A 25468-nucleotide genomic window follows, 5' to 3' on the forward strand; every position below is an offset into this window, starting at 1 on the left:
ATATATATATATATATATATATACACTGTGTGCAGAATTATTAGGCAAATGAGTATTTTGACCACATCATCCTCTTTATGCATGTTGTCTTACTCCAAGCTGTATAGGCTCGAAAGCCTACTACCAATTAAGCATATTAGGTGATGTGCATCTCTGTAATGAGAAGGGGTGTGGTCTAATGACATCAACACCCTATATCAGGTGTGCATAATTATTAGGCAACTTCCTTTCCTTTGGCAAAATGGGTCAAAACAAGGACTTGACAGGCTCTGAAAAGTCAAAAATAGTGAGATATCTTGCAGAGGGATGCAGCACTCTTAAAATTGCAAAGCTTCTGAAGCGTGATCATCGAACAATCAAGTGTTTCATTCAAAATAGTCAACAGGGTCGCAAGAAGCGTGTGGAGAAACCAAGGCGCAAAATAACTGCCCATGAACTGAGAAAAGTCAAGCGTGCAGCTGCCAAGATGCCACTTGCCACCAGTTTGGCCATATTTCAGAGCTGCAACATCACTGGAGTGCCCGAAAGCACAAGGTGTGCAATACTCAGAGACATGGCCAAGGTAAGAAAGGCTGAAAGACGACCACCACTGAACAAGACACACAAGCTGAAACGTCAAGACTGGGCCAAGAAATATCTCAAGACTGATTTTTCTAAGGTTTTATGGACTGATGAAATGAGAGTGAGTCTTGATGGGCCAGATGGATGGATTGGTAAAGGGCAGAGAGCTCCAGTCCGACTCAGACGCCAGCAAGGTGGAGGTGGAGTACTGGTTTGGGCTGGTATCATCAAAGATGAGCTTGTGGGGCCTTTTCGGGTTGAGGATGGAGTCAAGCTCAACTCCCAGTTTCTGGAAGACACCTTCTTCAAGCAGTGGTACAGTAAGAAGTCTGCATCCTTCAAGAAAAACATGATTTTCATGCAGGACAATGCTCCATCACACGCGTCCAAGTACTCCACAGCGTGGCTGGCAAGAAAGGGTATAAAAGAAGAAAATCTAATGACATGGCCTCCTTGTTCACCTGATCTGAACCCCATTGAGAACCTGTGGTCCATCATCAAATGTGAGATTTACAAGGAGGGAAAACAGTACACCTCTCTGAACAGTGTCTGGGAGGCTGTGGTTGCTGCTGCACGCAATGTTGATGGTGAACAGATCAAAACACTGACAGAATCCATGGATGGCAGGCTTTTGAGTGTCCTTGCAAAGAAAGGTGGCTATATTGGTCACTGATTTGTTTTTGTTATGTTTTTGAATGTTAGAAATGTATATCTGTGAATGTTGAGATGTTATATTGGTTTCACTGGTAAAAATAAATAATTGAAATGGGTATATATTTGTTTTTTGTTAAGTTGCCTAATAATTATGCACAGTAATAGTCACCTGCACACACAGATATCCCCCTAAAATAGCTATAACTAAAAACAAACTAAAAACTACTTCCAAAAATATTCAGCTTTGATATTAATTAGTTTTTTGGGTTCATTGAGAACATGGTTGTTGTTCAATAATAAAATTAATCCTCAAAAATACAACTTGCCTAATAATTCTGCACTCCCTGTATATATATATATTTATAAATACATATATATATATATAATACGTGTGTGTGTGTATGTATAAACACATACCGTATATACTCGAGTATAAGCCGAGTTTTTCAGCACTTTTTTTGTGCTGAAAACCCCCAACTCGGTTTATACTCGAGTCAATTGTCTGTATTATGGCAATTTACATTGCCATAATACAGACTGGGGGCTGTGGGGGCTGCAGAGCATTTACTTACCTCTCCTGCAGCTCCTGTCAGCTCCCTCCTCCTCCACACTGGTCCGTTCACCACCTCTGTCAGCTCCCCGTGTAAGTCTCGCGAGAGCTGCGGGGTCATAGTGCGGCTCTCGCGAGACTTACAGTGTAAGCTGACAGGGGAGCTGCACGGACCGGCGAGGAGGAGGAGGGAGCTGACAGGAGCTGCAGGAGAGGTAAGCGCTTCCTGCCAGCCCCCTTCCTACAGAGTGCCCATCCACTGGACCACCAGAGAGTGAGAGCCCCCCTCCCTGCCATGTATCACTTGAGATACATTAATGCTACTTCTGGTTTCCACTTTAAATCTAAGCCTATTATATGTTTATAAAGACTATATGCCCAAGACCATAGTGGTTTAACCATTTTGCAATGCCACCAGATGTGTAAAAAGGAGCCATCTAGACTACCACATCTCTAACAATTTGATGTTTGATTAGAATACATCGTGGCTATCTCCTGGGGCATCCAGTACCATTTATTCATTACCTTGAAGTGGCATTCAACTAAATTTAAACAGTGGATGTTTTTTTTTTTTATATCTTTAAATGATAGTAATCCCCTAAAGATCAATGGAAAAAGGAATTGGATATGGATATGGACATAACTGAAAAGGAATGGTGTCTATTTGTGGAAAATATTAAGTTATTGGCTTTTGATGTCACCTTTTTTAATTTTATAATATGAAAATATCCCTTCTATTAATTTAGTGATTGTATTTGAATTCCTTAATAAGGCCTTGTTCAAAAACATTTTTATTCTTAAAAAGGAAAAAAAGTTCTTTATTGGGATGTTGAAATTTTGACATGATGTCAGCGAAGGTTAATATTTGATCTTCCTGTATATTGCTTTTTCGTAGTTTGTTTTTAAACCAATAATTTAGATATATTTTATATACAAGATATATCTTGCACATTATCTTCTAAGGTAATCAAAAAGTCTTTGGATTTTTTTGTGTCAAATTTGAAACCTTTTTTTATTGCATCCCATGCGTGGATTGTCTGAGCTAACAATGATTTATTGAATATTTGGTCTGTTTCTTTTTTGCCACTCTGAAGCCATAAGTAGTATTCAAGTCTATCCTTTCCTACAGCTTCAGATTCTATAATATACCACATTTCATTTTTTGATTTATCGGCCTGTATCTTATATGCATGTCCAATCATATTGGCAGAGTAGCATTGTTTTATAATTGAATAGTTTAAACCGCCTTGTCTATATCTCCGTGACAGAACCATTGAGCTTATTTTGGGGTTTTACCCTTCCATATATATGATTGAGAGCTGGATTGTATCATGCTTAGGCAACTTTCTGGCATTCTAAATGGTAACATCCTTAACAGGTATGACCATTTTGGGATAATATAAGCATTTATCGTATTGATTCTGCCTGTCCTGGAAGATTCTAGAGGGCGCCATTCTTTTAATGATTTTTTGATAAATCTCAAAAGGCTCAGAACATTTGTTTCCATCGTCTTCTCTATTTGAGCTGAAATTATCACTCCTAGATATTTAAGTTCTTTCATTGTTAAAGTAAAATTATATTTCTTTGAGCTTTTTAATAGTAGTGTTGTTTACATTTTGTGTCATGGCGATTGATTTTGATATATTTAATTAATAATTTGACACTACACTGTATTTATAAATTTCATGAATCAGCCATAGAAAAGAGAATTTTGTATAAGTTAATTATAACAAAATATTGTCAGCATAAAGGAAAATGTTTGATTCTTTATTTTTAGTAAAAAAAAAAAAAAAAAAAATCTTTTCTATTTTCATTAGCTCTAATATTGATTGCCTGGGGTTCTATCGATAAAATATAAAGAAGGTGGAACAGGGAACAACCCTGCCTAGTTCCATTATGTAGATCAAACCATCCTGCAGAAATATTAACTCCTACTGTTCTAGCCGTAGGTTCAAAATATAATGCCATTATGGCATGTAAATCTAACCCTCAAATCCAAATGAACTTAAAGGACCACTCTAGTGCCAGGAAAACATACTCGTTTTCCTGGCACTAGAGTGCCCTGAGGGTGCCCCCACCCTCAGGGACCCACTCCCGCCGGGCTCTGAGGGAAGGAAGGGGTTAAACTTACCTCTTTCTCCAGCGCCGGGCGGGGAGCTTTCCTCCTCCTCCTCTTCTTCCTCGCGACGTCATCGGCTGAATGCGCATGCGCGGCAGAAGCCGCGGTCGCATTCAGCCGCGCTCGCATTCAGCCGGTCGCATAGGAAAGCATTCATAATGCTTTCCTATGGACGCTTGCGTGCTCTCACTGTGATTTTCACAGTGAGAAGCACGCAAGCGCCTCTAGCGGCTGTCAATGAGACAGCCACTAGAGGCTCTGGAGGCTGGCTTAACCCTCAGTATAAACATTGCAGTTTCTCTGAAGCTGCTATGTTTATTAAAAAAAAGGGTAAAAGCTAGCTGGACCTGGCACCCAGACCACTTCATTAAGCTGAAGTGGTCTGGGTGCCTAGAGGGGTCCTTTAAAACTATATCTAAAATATTTCAGCTGACCCTGTCAAAAACTTTCTCAGCATCTAATGACAGGGTCAGCAGGGTGAGTTTGTGGTGACCTGATTGCTCCAGAACATCTAAAATTCTCCTGGTGCAACTTTTGGTAGATCTTCCAGGAATAAAACCTACTTGGTCTGGATGAATTATTCTATCGATTACCCGTTTAATTCTTGCTGATAAAATTGAGGCATATAGTTTCATGTCCACATTTATCAATGAGATGGGTCTAGAATTACTCACATCGGTTTCATTCTTATTAGGTTTCAATATAGGTTAGAGATAAGCTTGCAATAACTCTTTGGGAACTATGGAGCTACTTGCCATCTCATTAAATAGAGCGGTTAATGGAAATAAAAATTCTTTCTTCATGATCTTCTAGTAAAGATTACTGTACCCATCAGGACCCGGGGGTTTTAAATGCCTCCAGTCTATCTATTTCTCTTTCAACTTCCTCTACCTTAAACTTCGTGTTTAGAGCAATTAACTCACAGTTTTATAATTTAGGGATATTAGTGTTTGTTAAATATTCCTTTATTTTATCTCTATTGGGATTTAATCAGAGATTATATAGGTTGCTGTGGAATCCATGCAATTTTTGACCAGTTTTCTCGGGAGAAGAATATACATTTTGATCATCAATTACATTTATTTATCCTATTTCTCACAATTTGCTTCTTAAGTTTTTAGTTAAATTCTTATTTGCTCTATTGCCTTGATAATATTTATTTGATCATAATTTGTTTAAGGTCATTTTGATATTTTCTTCTATTTTTAGATTAATTTTATTCTGAAATTCAGATAGCCTTACCATATTTTGTTTAGAAGGTTGAATTTTATTTAAGTTAGAAAGTTTAAAAAAGAAATGTATAAATCAGCAAGCTCTTTACCCCTTAGTTTTTTCTGATGTTTATCAATTTTAATAATATATCCTCTTATTACTACTTTATATGTAGCCCATAATGTTGAATCTAAAATATCTGGAGAGGCATTTTCATTCCAAAATAAACCTGATAATTCCATCAAATTCTTTTGATTATCATTAGATTTCAGAATAGAATCAGACAATCTCCAAGTATTTAATCCCTGGGTCTTAGATTTACCTAGTTCTAATACTACAAAACTAATATCAGACCAAGTATTTTATTAATATTTTCAATTGTGCCTGCTTTGACTAAGCAAATATCGATTCTAGAATAAGAATTGTGTACTTTAGACAGATGTGTGTAGTCTCTACCTTCTGGAAGTAATAGTTCTCCAGGCATTGTATAAACCATATGTTTTATCAATATTAATTAATCTCTTGGATTGTTGTAAAACTGGTTTGTTAGACTTGAGCTGGGAATGGGATTTTTTATCTATTGTCAAATCAAAAACACATTTAAAGTCACCTGCAATAATGAGAATACCTTTCGATAATGTGTCCACTCTATTCATAATTTTTGAAAATGTTGACATTGGATGGTGGTAAAGGCCCTTCTAGGTTAGACTCAGGGTCTGCGTTGTTTGCAGATGTGGGGCGGGCCCCAGGCATTGAACGGTTTATAGGGGCCCTAAAACATCTAATGACAGCCCTCAAATATGACGGATTATCTCAGATCCAATGGTCTCAAGGGGCAGATCCTCCAATGTCTTGGCTGTTTAAATGCTCCATAACCTCGTTTATTTTTTTGAGTTTGCACCTACTTTTTTTTATACAGTATTATTCAATATTTGTTATTGTAGGATACAAGAGACACTTCAGTTTGTTGTATAAGTATATCATATTTTGTGTGCTGCATTTTTCATTATTACTACAGATGGTAAGCCATGCTTTTCTACGAACTTCTTCCTAAAGTTTTAATTATTTTTTAAAGGTCTTGGGTCACAGGGCAAGTTACAGAAGTACAACAAAGTGGTTAAAATGGATCGTGATTCTAAGAATCCTGCCAAGCAGCTCAAATACTTAATCTGAAATGGCCTTTAATTGATCTCCAATGGCACTACCATCATACCGTCATATATCCAAGTAGCAGGACAAACACAACCATTACATTAAGTATTGGACTTACACCAGGCCACAGTACAACCTATTAAATACATTATACTTCAGAGTATTCTCAAGAACGGATGACTACTTTGGAGCAAAAAGTGATCCCTTCTAGTTTCCCAATGATCTGAAGCAAAGCTTATAGTTAACCAAATGTGCGTTTTAATTTTATTTTTTTGAAATATTGGTGGTTTTGCTTAAACTCAAATTGATGACTGAATGAAGCAGCCATTTCTTTTTCCTGGCAACAACTTCCTGGGTAGGGTGGTTACAGAAGGAAGAATAAGTAGCACGTCAAACAAACAGTAAGAAGATACAAGGAGGCTGTAGATACTTTGGAAAAAAGGGAAAGTAAATACATTTACGTTGCAGGTTGCAGTAGAGTAAAAAAAATAGAAATGTAAAATTAAAAGAATCAAGCGAGTTAAAAAACAAGTACCATGGTATTACAATAGTCAAAGGACACAAGTAATTCTTAATGATAGATTCAACTTAAATTTGCATTTATTTTTTTTACTCGCAAAATATTTATTAGAGTATTTTACAAAGGCAAACTTTAAAGATCATTTTCTAACTCCTGCATGCCAAAATGAAAAGAATTATATTAAGTCTGTAGAAGAATTCACCATTGTAATATAATTTTTTTTCTTTACCGCTACTCTTGGGCTCAAATACTTTTTCCACTCATAAAATATATTTGCTTTACATAAGCAGTTTTCCTTTCTTTTGATCATTAAATGGGTTCCAATACTGTTTCAATGGTAAATAAATTATATTACTGTGTGTGCTAATGTACATTTTTATTGAATATTCAGAACATTTGGTAAAAGGTATCATGTAGTCATGGAAGCCACGGAAACATTTTTCATAGTTTTTGTTTTCCTGGAAAAACTGGAAATAGCAAACGAAATTTGCTTTTCTAAAATTATTTTTTGGCAGGGCTCTATTCCCCTACTGTTCCTGTACGTCAAACATGTTTTGTTCAAATTGTTTGGTCTTGTTTTGCTTATTGTACAGCACTGTGGAATATGCCGTCACCAATAATAAATACATTTGACTCCCCTCTGCCTGCTGTAATAGCATTGCATCTAGTTCAGCATGCTCAGAATCTCCCTGTCATGCTTAACACAGCCAGTAGATGGCCATCACAGACCATTCTCTACAGTTTTAACTTTGAATTCCGTTTGCCCATATCAGTACTGATATTAGCAGAGGGAAACCATTAGGATTAGATAGATTATGGATTAGATTTAGGATTAGGCTTCAGTTTACCAATAGGGGAAACACTGAACTCCCTCTTCTGAAATCAGCAAGGGAATTCTTCTGCCAAAATCAGCAGATAGAATCCCTCTACAACTATTGCAATGGGCAGCTTATAAATTCAGTGCTGTATTTTCACAAAAACAGGACACGGGTATTTATAAGGGAATAATTCTTTACTTAGGATATATAGCTGGGCATAATCTAGTGATTTTTATTATAGTAGCACAAAACAGGATTACAAATAAATATACCTCTAAATTACAATGTGCATGTAAAGGATATATACCATATGACATACCCTGTGAATTCTATTTTCACAAATGGTATGCATTTATGGGGTAATTTGAACTGCAAACTGATACAATAACCCAAAATGTGGAATAGGCTCATCAAATTCATCTTCAAAATTCTAACTGGAAAAATGAAATGGTCAGGTCTCTGAAATGTTCTCTGAAATGGTCATTATGGCACTGTAACTTCACATGATAGTGACATGATAGGCATAGACTGGGGGTATTGTTTTATTCAGAAGAGTTTGCTGTGCATGTTTATTTGTTTTGTGGTTTTTTTTTGGGGGGGGGGGGGTGATTATAGTAGCACATATCAGATTTGCAAAAGGTGTCTGTAAAAAAAAAAAAAAAAAAAAGGAACAAATGCAAAAAATATTTTATCACAAATTTTTTACATAAACTGGTGAAAAATTGGCAGCACAAAATGGCACATAGAGACTCCATGCCAGCACTCCCAAAGGTAGGGGGGCTGGGTGGAATTTAAAAAAATAATAAATTGTATGTGTGTCTGTTAGGGAGTTTGTATGTGTTTGTGTGTCTGTCAAAGAGTACATATGTGTTTGTCAGTGAGAATGTATGTGTGCTAGTCAGTGAGTGTATATGAGTTTGTATGTGTGTCTGTAAAAGAGTATGTGTGTTTGTCAGTGAGAATGTATGTGTGTCTGTCAAAGAGTATGTGTGTGTCTGAGTGTGTCAGTGTATCTGTGTGTCAAGGTTTGTGTATGAGTCACTGTGTGTATATGAATGTGTGTCTATGTCAGTATGTGTGTATGTGCCAGTGTATATCAGTGTGTTTTGTATGTGCGTGTGTATGTGCGTGTGTGTCAGTGTGTGTATACAGTGGCAGATCCAGAGCCTGATCTCGGGAGGGGCACTTGTAGATTATTTAAAGAAATAATCCAGGCATAATAACCACTACAGTTCAGTGTAGTAGTTATGGTGCCAGTAGTGCCAGGATCCCATCCCAGAGTAAGTAGTTAAACCGTTTAAGAACAGTTTTACAACTTACCTGGGGCCTGCTGGGATATAGGGCATAAGAGCAGTGGTATGTGTTAGGGGTGAAGTGTGTGTGAAAGGTGTGTGTGCGAGTGCATGAGGGTGGCAGTGTAAGTCAGGGTTGCAGTGTGTGTGTTAGGGGGCAGTGTATGTGTGGGGCAGTGTGTGTGTGAGAGCTGCAGTGTGTGTGTGTGAGCGGTGCAGTGTGTATGTGAGGGGCAGTGTGTGTGGGAGTTGCAGTGTGTATGTGTTTGGGGCACTGTAGGTGTGTGGGGCAGTGTGTATATGGGGGCACTGTATGTGTGGGGGCACTGTATGTGTGTTTGGGACAGTGTGTGTATCGGGGGCACTGTATGTGTGTGGGTGGCAGTGTGTGTGTGGGGGCAGTGTGTGTATGGGGAAGACTGTATGTGTGTGGGGCAGTGTGTGTATGGGGGGCACTGTATGTATGTGTGGGGCAGTGTGTGTATGGCAATGTGTGTATGGGTGGCAATGTGTGTATGGGGGCACTGTATGTGTGTGTGGGGCAGTGTGTGTATGCGGTGGCACTATACAGGGAGTGCAGAATTATTAGGCAAGTTGTATTTTTGAGGATTAATTTTATTATTGAACAACAACCATGTTCTCAATGAACCCAAAAAACTCAAAAATATCAAAGCTGAATATTTTTGGAAGTAGTTTTTAGTTTGTTTTTAGTTATAGCTATTTTAGGGGGATATCTGTGTGTGCAGGTGACTATTACTGTGCATAATTATTAGGCAACTTAACAAAAAACAAATATATACCCATTTCAATTATTTATTTTTACCAGTGAAACCAATATAACATCTCAACATTCACAAATATACATTTCTGACATTCAAAAACATAACAAAAACAAATCAGTGACCAATATAGCCACCTTTCTTTGCAAGGACACTCAAAAGCCTGCCATCCATGGATTCTGTCAGTGTTTTGATCTGTTCACCATCAACATTGCGTGCAGCAGCAACCACAGCCTCCCAGACACTGTTCAGAGAGGTGTACTGTTTTCCCTCCTTGTAAATCTCACATTTGATGATGGACCACAGGTTCTCAATGGGGTTCAGATCAGGTGAACAAGGAGGCCATGTCATTAGATTTTCTTCTTTTATACCCTTTCTTGCCAGCCACGCTGTGGAGTACTTGGACGCGTGTGATGGAGCATTGTCCTGCATGAAAATCATGTTTTTCTTGAAGGATGCAGACTTCTTCCTGTACCACTGCTTGAAGAAGGTGTCTTCCAGAAACTGGGAGTTGAGCTTGACTCCATCCTCAACCCGAAAAGGCCCCACAAGCTCATCTTTGATGATACCAGTCCAAACCAGTACTCCACCTCCACCTTGCCGGCGTCTGAGTCGGACTGGAGCTCTCTGCCCTTTACCAATCCATCCATCTGGCCCATCAAGACTCACTCTCATTTCATCAGTCCATAAAACCTTAGAAAAATCAGTCTTGAGATATTTCTTGGCCCAGTCTTGATGTTTCAGCTTGTGTGTCTTGTTCAGTGGTGGTCGTCTTTCAGCCTTTCTTACCTTGGCCATGTCTCTGAGTATTGCACACCTTGTGCTTTCGGGCACTCCAGTGATGTTGCAGCTCTGAAATATGGCCAAACTGGTGGCAAGTGGCATCTTGGCAGCTGCACGCTTGACTTTTCTCATTTCATGGGCAGTTATTTTGCGTCTTGGTTTCTCCACACGCTTCTTGCGACCCTGTTGACTATTTTGAATGAAACGCTTGATTGTTCAATGATCACGCTTCAGAAGCTTTGCAATTTTAAGAGTGCTGCATCCCTCTGCAAGATATCTCACTATTTTTTACTTTTCTGAGCCTGTCAAGTCCTTCTTTTGACCCATTTTGCCAAAGGAAAGGAGGTTGCCTAATAATTATGCACACCTGATATAGGGTGTTGATGTCATTAGACCACACCCCTTCTCATTACAGAGATGCACATCACCTAATATGCTTAATTGGTAGTAGGCTTTCGAGCCTATACAGCTTGGAGTAAGACAACATGCATAAAGAGGATGATGTGGTCAAAATACTCATTTGCCTAATAATTCTGCACGCAGTGTATGTGTGTGTATGGGGGGCAGTGTGTGTATGGGGAGAACTGTATGTGTGTGTGGGGGCAGTGTGTGTATGGGGGGTCATGTGTATGTGGCAATGTGTGTATGGGTGGAAGTGTGTGTATGGGGAGCACTGTATGTGCAGTGGCAGTGTGTGTATGGTGGGGTCGTGTGTGTGTGTGTGGGGCAGTGTGTGTATGGTGGGGCAGTGTGTGTGGGGGGAAATCAGGGCCAGATTAACATAGGGGCTGATGGAGCTGCAGCTCCAGGCCTATGGAATAGGCCCTTTGATTTAAAAAAAAATATATATATATTTTTTTTTTTTTTACACACACTACTCTTAGGTTTGCCAGGTATTTCGCATGTATTTATTTTGGTTGCCAGGTATTTCTCAGAAATATTTCTCAGGTATTTGAGGCTGCCTAGCCGGTGCTGATATTGCAGTAATACCGGCAATACAAATGTCTGTCTCAGTATAAACAGAGATTATTCTGCAATACCAGCGCCGGCCAGTAGGAGTTGCTGTTTGTGTGGAGAGAGGCAGGGATGAGAAGTTACAGCATCTCCCTCCCTGCCTCTCTCTCCTCACTGATCCGCAGGGAGCAGCTCTGCACAGAGAGTCCAGACAGCAACTCCGAGCCTGCGAGACATGGGGACGCGGAGACATTGGGACACTGGGAGACATAGGGACACTGGGGAACATGGGGACCCTGAGACACTAGAGACACAGTGGCCCCATGTCTCCCAGTGGCCCCTAGTCTCTCAGTGTCCCTGGTGTCCCTAGTGTTTGTGTCCCTAGTCTCCCAGAGTCCCCTATTCTCTCAGTGTCCCTATGTATCTCAGTGTCCCCATGTCTCTCCCAGTGTCTGTGTCCCCATGTCTCTCCCAGTGTCCCAATGTTTTTAAGTGTCCTAGTGACATTGGGACACTGGGAGACATGGGGATACAAACACTAGGGGACACTGGGCGACATGGGGACACTGAGACACTAGGGGACACTGAGAGACATGGGGAAACTGGGCGACTTTGAGACCTGGGAGACATGGGGCACTCGCAGTGTCCCCATGTCTCACAGCCAGTGTCCCTAGTATCTCCGTATCCCCATGTCTCCCAGTGTCCCTGGTGTCTCTCAATGTCCGTAGTGTGCCAGTGTCCCTAGTGTCTCAGTGTTTTCTAGTCACCCAAAGTCCCCTAGTCTCCCAGTGTCTCAGTGTCCCAATGTCTCCCAGTGTCCCCATGTCTCCTAGTGTCTCCTAGTATAAAAGAAAAAATATCAGGCACTCAATGTTTCGACCTGTCTCCAGTGTCACCTATGTATCACAGTGTCCCCTATGTATCAGAGTGTCTCAGTGCCCCATGTCTCCCAGTGTCCCTGGTGTCTCTCAGTATCCGTAGCGTCTCAGTGTCCCCTTATCTCTCATTGTGTGTATCTGAGTGTGTGTGTATTTATGAGTCAAGATTTGTGTTTGTGTCATGGTGTGCATCTGAATGTGTGTATGTGTATCTAAATGTGTGTATCTGTGTGCCAAGGTGTGTGTGTTTGTGTGTTCCACTATATGCCAGTGTGTGTGTATCTGTGTGTCAGATATAAATACACACACACACAGATACACACTGACACAGATACACACACCGGCACAAACCAACACAGATATACACTTTGACACATAGATACACACACCTTGACACACAGCTACATACACGCACAGATACACACTGTGTGTCAAGGTGTATCTGTGTCAGTGTGTGCGTGTGTCTGTGTGTCAAATTCATACACATTGACACAAACAAACACTGATACACACACCTTGATACACAGACACATACAAACACAGATACATACACCTTGACACACAGATACACACTGTGTGTCAAGGTGTGTGTATCTGTGTGTCAGTCTGTGTATCTGTGTGCCACTATTTGCCAGTGTGTGTGTGTGTGTGTGTGTCTGTGTCTGTCTACATACACACACACACACACACACACAAATACACACACTGGAACATACAAACACAGATACACACAGCCTGACAAACAGACACACATCGGCACATACAAAAAACTGCACAATTTTTATGTATTTTTTTGGGAAGGTAGGAGAGGATGGGGAGGGGGGGGGGGGGAGAGAGAGTTTTGCTGTTTTTACGATGTTAATACACTATGTCAAAAATAATTGGGAACCCCTGGTCTAGATAATAGTTCTTGTTCTTGGGTAGAGAATTGGCTTACAGATAAAGTACAGAGAGTTATAAGTAATAGTAACTTTTCAAGCTGGACAAAAGTGGTAAGTGATGTCCATCAGGGTTCTATTCTGGGATGGCTTCTATTCAACATATTTATAAATGATCTTGAAATAGGCATTGAAAGTCATGTTTCAATGTTTGTAAGTGACACAAAATTCTGTAATACAGTGTAAGCAGGATATTGCTTTGGTGCAGTTTCAAAAGATAGTAAATTGCTTGTGTATAAAAATTTACGTGATCCAAATATAATTTTGCTTCTTTCCAAATCAATGGTACGACCGCACCTTGGATATGTGTTGCAATTTTTAGCCCCAATTTTAAAAAAGGATATTGCAGAACTATAGAAAGTACAGAGGCGGGCAACAAAACTAATAAGGGGGATGGAAAACCATTATAAGGAAAGGCTAGAAAAAGTTAAATTGTTTACATTACAAAAAAGGTGCCTCCGAGGGGGTATGATAGCACGATACAAATATATATACACCTTATGAGACACCCCAGAGTGCCTACTTTTATAATGCCCTAAAATGAGACAGAGGCCCACCAAATCCATCTATCAAAATTCCAACTAACTTAAACTTAAACAAAACATACCAAATTCCAAAATTGTTCCAAATTGAAATTTTATTTTACTCCTTATTCTGTGCTACCCTGTTCATTAACCCAGTGGCGTACATACCGGGGTATGTACCCACAGGGCCAGCCTCTTCTCCTGGGGGGCCCAGGAACCGGCCACCTCAGGGCCCCCCAGGAGAAGAGGCTGGCCCTGCTGTCACCCGGCGGGCAGTCAGGCAGGCGGGCGCGAGAGGGAGCACTGTCCCATGTGTGCTCCCTCTTCAGCTCCCTCGCGCACCGCACTGATACCGGAGCCGGAAGATGACGTCATCTTCCGGCTCCGGCATCAGTACGCGGCGCGGAGGGAGCTGAAGAGGGAGCACACAGGGGACAGTGCTCCCTCTCGCGCCCGCCTGCCTGACTGCCCACTGGACCCCAGGGAATCCCCTGGACCCCAGGGAATCCCCTCTGGACCCCAGGGAATTCCCTGGACCCCAGGGAATCCCCTCAGCTCTCCCACAGGTAAGGAGGCTGGGGGGATTAAATAAAAAAAAAAAAACGTGTGAGTGTGTATGTTAGTGAGTGTGAGTTAGTGTGAGTGTGAGTTAGTGTGAGTGTGTGTTAGTGAGTGTATGTTAGTGAGTGTATGTTAGTGAGTGTGTTAGTGTGAGTGTATGTTAGTGTGAGTGTATGTTAGTGTGAGTGTATGTTAGTGTGAGTGTATGTTAGTGTGAGTGTATGTTAGTGTATGTTAGTTAGTGTGTGTGTGTGTGTGTGTGTGAGTGTGTGTTAGTGTGTGTGTGTGAGTGTGTTAGTGTATGTTAGTGAGTGTGTGTTAGTGTGTGAGTGTATGTTAGTGAGTGTGTGTTAGCGTATGTTAGTGAGTGTGTGTTAGCGTATGTTAGTGAGTGTGTGTTAGTGTGTGAGTGTATGTTAGTGAGTGTGAGTGTATGTTAGTGAGTGTGTGTGTGTGTTAGAGTGTGTGTGTGTTAGTGTGTGTTAGAGTGGGTGTGTGTTAGTGTTAGAGTGTGTTTGTCTTAGTGTTAGTGTGTGTCTGTGTGCGTCTGTTAGTGAGTGTGTGTGTATGTATGTTTGTCACTGAGTGTGTGTCTGTCAGTTAATGTGTGCGTGTGTGTCTTAAGCGCTTACCTTTCTCCAGCGCCGGACTCCCTTGGCGCTGGGGATCTCTCCGCCCCGATCCGCCTCTCAGCTCCGAATGCGCATGCGTGGCAAGAGCCACACGCGCATTCAAACCGCTCATAGGAAAGCATTTCTCAATGCTTTCCTATAGATGTTCAGCGTCTTCTCACTGTGATTTTCACAGTGAGAATCGCAGAAAATCCTCTAGCGGCTGTCAGTGAGACAGCCGCTAGAGGCTGGATTAACCCTCAGTGAAACATAGCAGTTTCTCTGAAACTGCTATGTTTTCAGCTGCAGGGTTAAAACTAGAGAGACCTGGCACCCAGACCACTTCATTGAGCTGATGTGATCTGGGTGTCTGTAGTGGTCCTTTAAGTGTATGTGTTTATGCATGCACTGGCGTACATAACGTGGTCGCAGGGGTCGCAGCCCTGCGACCAGGTGCCCGCCGTCATGTGTTGCGGCCCCAGCCCGCGCAGAGTAAGCGCACGCGCGGGGGGGGCCCACGGATCAGTTTTCGCACCGGGGCCCCATGGGTTGTGTGTACGCCACTGCATTAACCCCTTAAGGACACATGACATGTGTGACATGTCATGATTCCATTTTATTCCAGAAGTTTGGTCCTTAAGGGGTTAAAAGCTGCAGGAACATACAATAGACATGAGACTGGATGAAAGGCAGCAGAGGATAGAGTAAGAACAAAAAAAGATGTGGAATTTTCTGCCTAAAGAGGTTGTGTTATCAGATTCTATAGGTAAATAACGTTCCAATAAAAAAATTGCCATTATGAAGTCAAAAAGGATTTTATTTCCTTTTTTTCTGCATAATTGGAAATGGCTACAACTGGGTTGTTGTTGATTTATTTTGCCTTCTTTTGGATGGCAGCATGAAAGAATGGGCATCATGGTTGAACTTGATGGACTTTAGTCATAAATGAAAAAACACTCAGTCATAGGAAGTCTGGGGTGTTCTTAGCATTCAATAAACACTTCCTTCCTCATTTTCATCCCACAACCAACACATTTCACCACAAGTTATAGCAAAATACAATGATACATTATTAACTTTACTCTCATAAATCCTTTTTAAAGCGGAACGATCATATCAAACTTACCTTTCTTTAATCGATTCCTCATCTCTCTCAGGATCTGTTCTTCATTTCTTCTTGCCTGCTCTAGTTTTCTTTAAAACATAAGACAAAGTAGGGACTATTTGTATTATGGAGGTTTGGTATCCTACGCCTGACCATCTCTGACCAGCGGAAGAGCAAAGTGTGCTTCATTTCCGGTGGTCAGAGCAATTTCCCCACAATTCTCACCTTTCCTCTGTGTTCCCGTGAAGCCTCCTTTCACTTATCTCGAACGTACTGTCATTTAGACAGAACGCCAGTGAAACTACCAAATTGCGTCCGAGCAGAATGAGAACAGTTTCTCAATTCATGTTAGGGTGCAATTTGGGACTTTGTTCGGATTTGGAATTTGATTTGTATGAATGAAATTCCGATCTATTCGTGCCGTGGCTGCATCTTGCAGCCTCTTAGTAGATAACTCCCTAATTCCCATGGTACCAGGTAGCTATCTACCAAAAGGCTGAAAGACCTATATAGGTTTTTCAGACAAATTTACTAATACTAAGTAAAGATTACTTGGTATTAGTAAATAATCTGCCCCTAATCGCTATACCGTGAGTAGGGGCATGTCTACTAAACAGTGAGCAGCCAATGGCTATTCACTGTTAAAAAAAAAACCAACAAACCCTAGTATCACCCCTCCTGAGCCCCCTCCCGAGCCCCCACCCGGCGCGCGCAAGTGGGGGCTATTAAACTGAAGGGGGGACATAGCGTCCCCATCCCCCTTGGTCCCCACCCCTGAGTGGGGGCTGGGGGCCCTAAATAACAACAGGGGGGGACCTATTGTCCTCCCCCCCAAACCCCACCCCTGAGCGGCGGGTGTGGGCCTAAATAAGAACTATTCTCCTTCTGTTAGGATGCAATTCGGTAGTTTGGCCGGCGTTCTGTCTAAAAGACAGACATTCGGTAAAAGTGAAAGGAGGCTTCGCAGGAACATGGAGGAAAGGGGAGAATTGTGGGAAAATTGCTCTGACCACCGAAAATGAAGCACACTTTGCTCCTCCGCTGGTCATAGCTGGTCAGGCGTAGGAAATCTATCCACTATCCATAGTGCTGTCTGAAAAACAGCAGCTTCTAATAACATAGGGCAGGCTTCCCCAAACTCCGGCCCTCCAGATGTTGCTGAACTACAACTCCCACGATTCTCAGCCTAAATCCATTTACAGGTACACTCACCAGGGTTACATTTCCACTCCCTGACTGCAAGTAATTGGTTAAAAATAATCCTGGTTAAAATGTTAATCTCTTGGCAATATTGTAAAAAGATTTATGTAAAGGCATTTCCAATCAATCAATAAAATAAAAAACAATAATTTATACATTGATAACTGTAAAAGTTAGTGTTCTTTGTAAAGAATTTGAGCTCTTTGTAATTTTTTTGCAGAAAGGGTTCTGAAAATTCTAACTCTGCAAAATCACTCCAAAGCAACCCTTTCAGTGACCTTTCATATTATCGACTGCTTTGTGAACCGAATGTATAAATTAGGTAGCCTGCAGAAATGTGGGCCTCATGAGCACCCTGAATGTCTGTGGTGAGATTTTGTGTTTTTAATTTTAAATTTAAAGTACATTTATTTCCATGGTTGGTTTGCCCTAAATACAAAAAAAGAGAGCAACATATAAATCTTGGACGGTAATCCAAGTCATTTACTAGATCTGACCTTTTAAGATTAATACAGCAATAAAAAAGGTTTTTGGTTTCCTATTTTTTTTCTCTCTCTTTAAACAAGCCAGAAACTGTGAATATATTCTAGGTACATCTCCAAACATAATACTAAAAAAAATAATAATAAAAAAATATATAAAAATAGTGCTCGGATATAAAGTTAAAAAGCACTTTAGCAAACATTCACATCACGCTTACATCAACTAATTTACATATGACTACTTTAAATACCAGCAATTTGTTTTATAGACATGAGGATACGTGGTTAGAATACATCCTAATGCCATTCCAGAAATGCACCTTTATACATGTAACAATATTTAGATGTATTTGGGAATTATATACTAATACATTTCTGTAGCTATTGTTTATATTTCTTTGGTGTCTAACCAGCATTTTGTTTTCATAAGTATTTACTCTTATATTTGTTTCATTTTTTTTTTTTTTTTTTTAGTATTTCCATAAGTGTTGAGAAATAGACATGTGCAATTCGTTTCGGTCCGAATTCGGACGAATTTCGGGCAATTCAGACATTCGGGTACTTCCAAATGTCTGAATAGCTGAATTGCCGAATTGCTGAAGTGCCGAATTCCTGAAGTCCCGAAATTGCAGAATTTCCGAAGTGTCGAAGTTCCGAAGCACAGTATTGCCCAAGTACTAATATACTTTGCCTGCGGCTGCTCACTGTAAAAAAAAAAAAAAAACCTAAAAAAAATGAATGAATATATTTCCCACCTGCCTGGCCCCCACCCCTGAGCGGGGATTTAAAGTAACCAATCAGACAGTTATGAGTCAAATTACACAGCGTGGGAAAATTCCAAAGAACATTCCCACGCTGTGTAAAATGACACAGAGCACTCTGATTGGTGGATTTCAAGCTAACCAATCAGAGTACTGTGACAGGTAAATGTAGAGATTTACCTGTCAGTTTCTACATTTACCTGTCAGAGCACTCTGATTGGATGGCTTAAACCCACCAATCAGAGCGCTCTGAGCCTAATTGCAGGGCGGGGCAAGGCTTTATAAGCCTTCCCCTACCCTGCAGAGCTCAGTCTGCGCGGAGCCCTCCATGGGTGAAGATGGATTTTTTTTTGCACTCGCTTTTTTTTTTTTTTTTAAATTGCGTTGGTTATTATGGAGTTTTATTTGGCCTTTTTGGGGGCTGAAAAAAGAAGAGTTTAGAAGAAAGAAGACATCAAATGGTAAGTTGTTTTTTTTTGTGTGTTTTTTTTTTTACAGGTATTTAGATACGGGTCCCCCCTCAATATTTTTAGGATGAGGGGGTTAGGTAGGGGTTATTTTTGTGGGGGGAGGGGGGTGACTAGGGGTTTGGGGACCCCTAGTAACCTGGGGGGTTACATTTTTATTTAGGGCCCCCACCCACCGCTTAGGGGTGGGGGCCAGGGAGGAGGACAATAGGTCCCCCCCCTTATTTTAACTTAGGGCCCCCACCCACCGCTCAGGGGTGGGGGCCAGGGGGGAGAGCAATAGGTCCCCCCCATTATTCTAACTTAGGGCCCCCACCCACCGCTCAGGGGTGGGGGCCGAGGGGAAGGACAATAGGCCCCCCTTATTCTAATTTAGGGCCCTCACCCACCGCTCAAGGGGTGGGGGCCAGGGGGAGGACAATAGGTCCCCCCCCATTAGTTTACTTTAGGGCTCCCACCCGCTGCTCAGGGGTGGGGGTTGGGGGGGGAGGACAATAGGTCCCCCCTTATTCTAATTTAGGGCCCCCACCCACTGTTCAGGGGTGGGGGCATGGGGGAGGACAATAGGTTCCCCCCTTATTTTACTTTAGGGCCCCCACCCTCTGTTCAGGCCACAGGCTGCTCACTGTTTAATAGACATGCCCCTACTCGCGGTATAGCGAGTAGGGGCACAATTTACTAATACTGAGTAATTTTTACTTAGTATTAGTAAATTTGGCTGAAAGACCAATTTAGATCTTTCAGCCTTTTGGTAGATAGCTCCCTAATACCGTGGGAATTAGGGAGTTATCTACTAAGTGGCTGCAAGAAAAGTCCCGAAGTCCCGAAATTCCAAAATGCCGAAGTTCCGAAGTCCCGAATTTTGGAATGCCGAACCCAACCGAAATTTTTCCCTATGCACATCCCTACTGAGAAAGGCAAGCATAGTATTTGTAATTTTTTTTAATGATCATTACATCAACTGTAGAACAAGAAAGCATTTCTGAAAATGCTCTGTCGGGTCATTCGACAAAAAGGGTTTTGTGATGGGTTTAGGTTTCAGGACATCAAAATAGTTTCTAATGTAAATTGCTATGCCTTCCACAACATTCTACATTGTTTTACCTTTATACCAAGGTAATTTTTTCTGCGAATTGTCAAAAATCAACGGGGACCTTCACATTTTAGGCCAAAGGAGTCATTTTGGAAAAATATCCAATTCTTATGCATTTCCAGATATGATACTAAATGTTAAATAATTCCTGGTCAGTTTTCTTAATTCCCAGTGTGATAAATATTTCCCCTACGAAGACCACCCTAAATACGCATTAAGCAATAACCACTACTGCATTTGTCAACTTATACACATCATTCAGAGATTTTGTTAATATTTAGCACTATTTTTTATTTTGGCTATAGTAATGTCATTGAATGTCATTTTTTATTCTTATTTAACATTTTTCTAAACATTAAAGCCTACTTTGGAATAGATCCATTAAGGAATTTTCTAGAATTAAAATGTATTTTTGATGTCCATTTTTTTTAGAATCCTAAATCATATACGGTGTATTGTGTCTATGTTGTTTTACATGCATAACATTGTGTTTTTTGTTTGTGCATTGTTGGAGAGCCTACCCTACTAATTGATATAAAACACCAAATGATTTAGCCATTTCCTTCTGCTGGTACTTCTTTTAGTTGGATTTCTTGTCCATGTCTATCTTCAGGTATTCAATATATAAGAGAACTGGCAGCCTTGTGATCTTTCTAGATTATCTACAAGATGTTGGGAAAGTTCAGCTTGTAATTTTTCATCTAGAACTGTGTGCATTTCAGTGTATTTGATACCACTGAACCCTGCAGTTATTTCCAAAAAAGATTTAGAGATGACTCATTTTTCTAACAGACATTTGCTTCTTAAGGTCCATATTGCTTTTGTCTATCAAAACTCAACTCATCCCAGAATTAAACCCCCACAACAAACATATGCAAAGATTTTAACACAAACCTGACACATTGTAGTTTTCACCAAGTAGCAAAGAAGATCTTCTGTCCTGATGGATCTCTGAGTAAGTGTTGAGCGTTTGCTTGTAAGCCAAAAGTATTTTAACTCATCATTTCCACTTTTTCTATTTTTCTCTATATACATGCAAGCTTCAGTTCCAATATGACCAGAGGGTATAGTTTTAACAATTGCGTTTGCTCCAGTATAAATGGACTTTTTCACCTCCTTATAGTTTTTACAAAATCTCCTGATTAGCAACGTCGAACGGTCTTTTTTGCTTCGAGCACAATCTTTTTCTAGATCTTCTTCACAGCTTTCTCCCATATCGTCAAAGTGACTTTCTAAAGGATGCGGTAGCAAATTACAAGGTGTTGTTTCTTCACAGACATGGTCTTCTGAAAACACTAGAGATTTTTCCACGTTACACTTTGAGGGAGTGCTCGCACAGTGATCTTTTTCACAGTAGAGAACATGCTGTCCATCTTTATCGCGATAAGTTTCAGAATGTTCACGCAAGCTACAAGTGCAAGTCGTATAGAGGTCAATGCAATTTTCTTTTAAGCTCTGCAAATGTTTGCCGAAAATATAACTGCTGTTTGTTGTATATAAAGGACACTTCTCAGTAGAATAACTTATCTGTAATGCTGGAATGTGACTGACGGCATCTGTGCAATGATCATTCATTACTAAACGACTTTTTAATGTCCTCTTGTCCATGTCAGTTGTATCCATTTTAAAATTAATTTCAGTCAGCATAGCAGGAATTCTAGCTTCATGACACTGGTTGTTACCTTTCAGAGGCTTGTAAGACTTGTAAAAGTGATTAAAACGTAGGTTGGCTTTCTCTAAGATATTGCAATTAAGGTTGAAATATTGAACCGAATGAGAAATACAACTGTTTTTTTCTGGAACACCGCCACAAGTGGAATTTTCTGCGTTCTCTTCTTTCTTTATAAGTGAAACGTTTTGTGTCATGGAGTTCTGAACAAATTGGCCTTTTAACCTACTTAAGCAAGGCAAAGTATCAGTCTTCTCAAGTTCTTGCTCTGTCGTATGTCTTTTTATAACACTAGTATCCGAAGCATTCATAGAATTTTCATCTCCGGCTGACTGAGACGATATCACTTTTCCTTCCACTGGTGGCAAAACAACAGAAGTTGCTATATCCTCGGAGGTCATCTCGACACCCAGGCTTCTGCCTCTCTTTTCATAGACTTCTTTAAAGTATTTACCATATATTTGTGTTTTGTATTCTTGGAAAACGCTTACAACAAAATATAAAACATACTTTTTTTTTCAATTTTTTGTTTGAGAGCAGATGTCTCTAGAATGCTGAAACAAGTTATCCCCTTTTGTAAATGCTCTATTGAATTGTCAAAGATTATACATTTTTTAACAGTAGCTTCATCCAGCTGTTTACACCGGAGACATGAACGCAGCGCTTAGCTCTTATTTAAATATCCGATAAACATCATGTGATTGTCAGTTTCATTCCAGGAGACTCTAATGTTGCAGAAGGTTGACTGAAATATCATTTCTGCAAAAAACAAAAATACATAAATTAGACCAAAAAGCAACATATTTTGGTAATTGACACATTTATATTTTTAAGAGTCAAGAGTGAAGAGGATGCTAGATCACACTTAACCGAGTAGCACACACATAAAAAAACACTATGGAAGTGTAAGAACTGTCTTAAACCGTTTCAATACTTATTTATTTTTTAGATGCTATTTGTCTAGACTAAAAATGGACCTCTGCATGGTAATGTATGACAAATAACAGGTTTCTTTCAGAGAGATCCCTGAAGTAATTTCACACACACCCATTTACTGTAAATCCAGAATATATGTTTTAGTATTTGATGTACGGATTCCTTTTATATGAATAAGACAATGAAAAGTTAATTTAATAACTGCACATTTAGTTTTTGGTCTAGACCAATATTGTTCTGCATTGTAATAAATAATGGTTTTATAGCACAATGTTTTTCAAGCAAGTTGAGGGTCATGCAAAAGCCCATGTATTCCAAATATGACCATTGGCCCCGACTAGAATAATAAGATGGAAAGATCATATTCAGTAGATTTGTGCACTACGCAAAGTTGATAATAGTTGGTAGTTGTTACGTTGATAATAAAGGATTGTGTATCTGCAGCAGGTGAAGCAAGGCCTTCACCGTGTAAGCATGTATAGCCAGTTGTTCTAGACCAGGGATGGGGAACCTTCAGCCCTCCAGATGTTTTGGACCACATCTCCCATAATTCTCTTACAGCCATAATGCTGGCAAAGCATCAAGGGAGATGTAGTCCACAACATCGGGAGGGCTAAGGGTTCCCCATCCCTGGTCTAGACAATTGCAAAACGCCCAAACAACTGCTTCCCAACATTGGAAGGTACACAATTGAGACAGAGGGGGCCTATGGAGTGTTCCACTGACGCTACTTGCATTATTAGTGATAATTAAAATGGCCAAAATGACCAGAAATGAGATTGAGCTATCCAAAGAATGTGTGCACCAGCCTGGCTCAATACAAAACTGGCTGTAGCCACACTCAGGGTAGTTCATGCAGATCCCCCACGCATTTCACAAGTCAATAACTGACATAGAATACAACTGCATATGTCAACCGGTGAACACATAAAATGCGCATTACAGAGCACAGGCGGGAGCTATTCAGTCTTATGTCTAATCTTAAAATAGTTTATTACCAGAATTAATATCTTCAGCAGTCACTGAGCTTGAACATGTGCCATAAGAGGGTGCATGTTTAGGATAACAAGAAACAAAAAACAGAGGGAAAAAAGTTGCAAAGCAAAGAAAAGAGGAAGTAAATGGATAACATTTAATGAACTAGAAAAGCTACAATTTCTGGGGAAATTGTGTGAAGTGTTCTTGCCTCCACCAGTAGTCTACAACTGGAGTGGGCGGAGTAACTGTTATTTATTTATATAGCACATTTAATTGCGATGTTGTTGCCCAAAGTGCTTCACAGTTACATTAAAACATACATTTATAAAAACATTACCAGGTGTACAAAAGGCCCTGTCTATGACATCACTCGCTGCTGCAGCCTGGCACAGGTCAGAGTATTTTGGCGGTTGCCATCTTCAGACGTTCATATTTGAAAAACTATACATCCTACATCGAAGAGCTTTATATTGTGAGAATCACAAGACCCATACCTACATTTTGATGCATAGTATGTCTCTGAAGTAACAAAAATAAAGGCACAGTCGCAGTTTAGAAATTGCCCTTCAAGTTTGACCTGGCTAGAGTGGAGTTTCAATGAATGTCAATGGACGGCATGAGTTGCAAACAAATGGTCATTGTGAAAATTATCTGGACTATGGCTTAGCTGTGGACATTTTTAGTGACAGCAGGGATAGCTGAACGTTTTGATTTAAGATTTGTGTAGGTGGGCTTGAAAATGAGGGAGTGGTGGCAGTTTAGAAATCATGTCCTGATTTTTCTGCTTTTGCCAGCTCCCACTCTAGCTTTGCCATTCATTCCTATGGGCCAAATTTCGCCACAAGAACGACGATATTCCGTGAACCATTCGGCGAATCGTTCCACAAAGTAATAGCAACCCAATCGGGAACAATCCGCACGTTTTGGTATATTACTGTCTATGTAGTGTAAAAACTGTGGGAGGAGTTAGGGTGGCAAATTTGGCTATAATAAGAATAATAATAACTAGAAAAGCTACAATTTCTGGGGAAATTGTGAAGTGTTCTTGCCTCCACCAGTAGTATACAACTGGAGTGGGCGGAGTAACTGTTATTATTTATTTATATAGCACATTTAATTGCAACGTTGTTGCACAGTTACATTAAAACATACAGTTATAAAAACATTAGCAGGTGCAAATGGCCCTGTCTATGACATCACTTGCTGCTGCAGCCTTGCACAGGTCAGAGTATTTTTGCGGTTACCATCTTCAAACGGTCGTATTTTAAAAACTATAAATCCTACAGTGAAGAGCTTTATATTGTGAGAATCACAAGACCCAGACCTACATTTTGATGTATAGTATGTCTCTGAGATATTAACAAGGAAGGCACAGTCGCAGTTTAGAAATTGCCCTTCAAATGTGAGCTTTGCAGAGTGGCGTTTCAATGAATGTCAATGGAAGGCGTGAGTTGCAAACAAATGGTCATATTGCGAAAACAATCAGGACTATGGCTTAGCCGTGGACATTTTTAGTGGCAGCAGGGATAGCTGAACGTTTTGATATAAGATTTGTGTAGGTGGGCTTGAAAATGAGGGAGTAGTGGCAGTTTAGAAATCATGTCCTGATTTTTCAGCTTTTGCCAGCTCCCACTCTAGCTTTGCCATTCATTCCTATGGGACAAATTTCGCCACAAGAATGACGATATTCCGAGAACCATTCAGCGAAACGTTCCACAAAGTAATAGCAACGCGATCGGGAACAATCTGCACGTTTTGGTAAATTTTTGTCTATGTAGTGTAAAAACTGTGGGAGGAGTTAGGGTGGCAAATTTGGCTATAATAAGAATAATAATAATAATATATATGTGAGATAACATTAAGTGGTCTTG

General features: G+C 40.3%; 1 protein-coding gene across 7 annotated transcripts in view; it reads right to left on the reverse strand.

Moving 5' to 3' along the window:
- The window catches only part of PLCE1 (phospholipase C epsilon 1), a 341969-nt gene that overhangs the window by 254929 nt on the left and 61572 nt on the right, over positions 1-25468 (reverse strand). For all 7 annotated transcript variants that reach the window (XM_063434573.1, XM_063434570.1, XM_063434572.1 and 4 more), the window contains exon 2: positions 20909-22442. In XM_063434573.1, the coding sequence (XP_063290643.1) occupies positions 20909-22084 (1176 nt within the window). In that variant the 5' untranslated portion in view covers positions 22085-22442. The remainder of the gene's footprint in view (positions 1-20908; positions 22443-25468) is intronic.

Source organism: Pelobates fuscus, chromosome 10 (genome assembly GCF_036172605.1).
Source record: "Pelobates fuscus isolate aPelFus1 chromosome 10, aPelFus1.pri, whole genome shotgun sequence".
Classification (NCBI taxonomy): domain Eukaryota; kingdom Metazoa; phylum Chordata; class Amphibia; order Anura; family Pelobatidae; genus Pelobates; species Pelobates fuscus.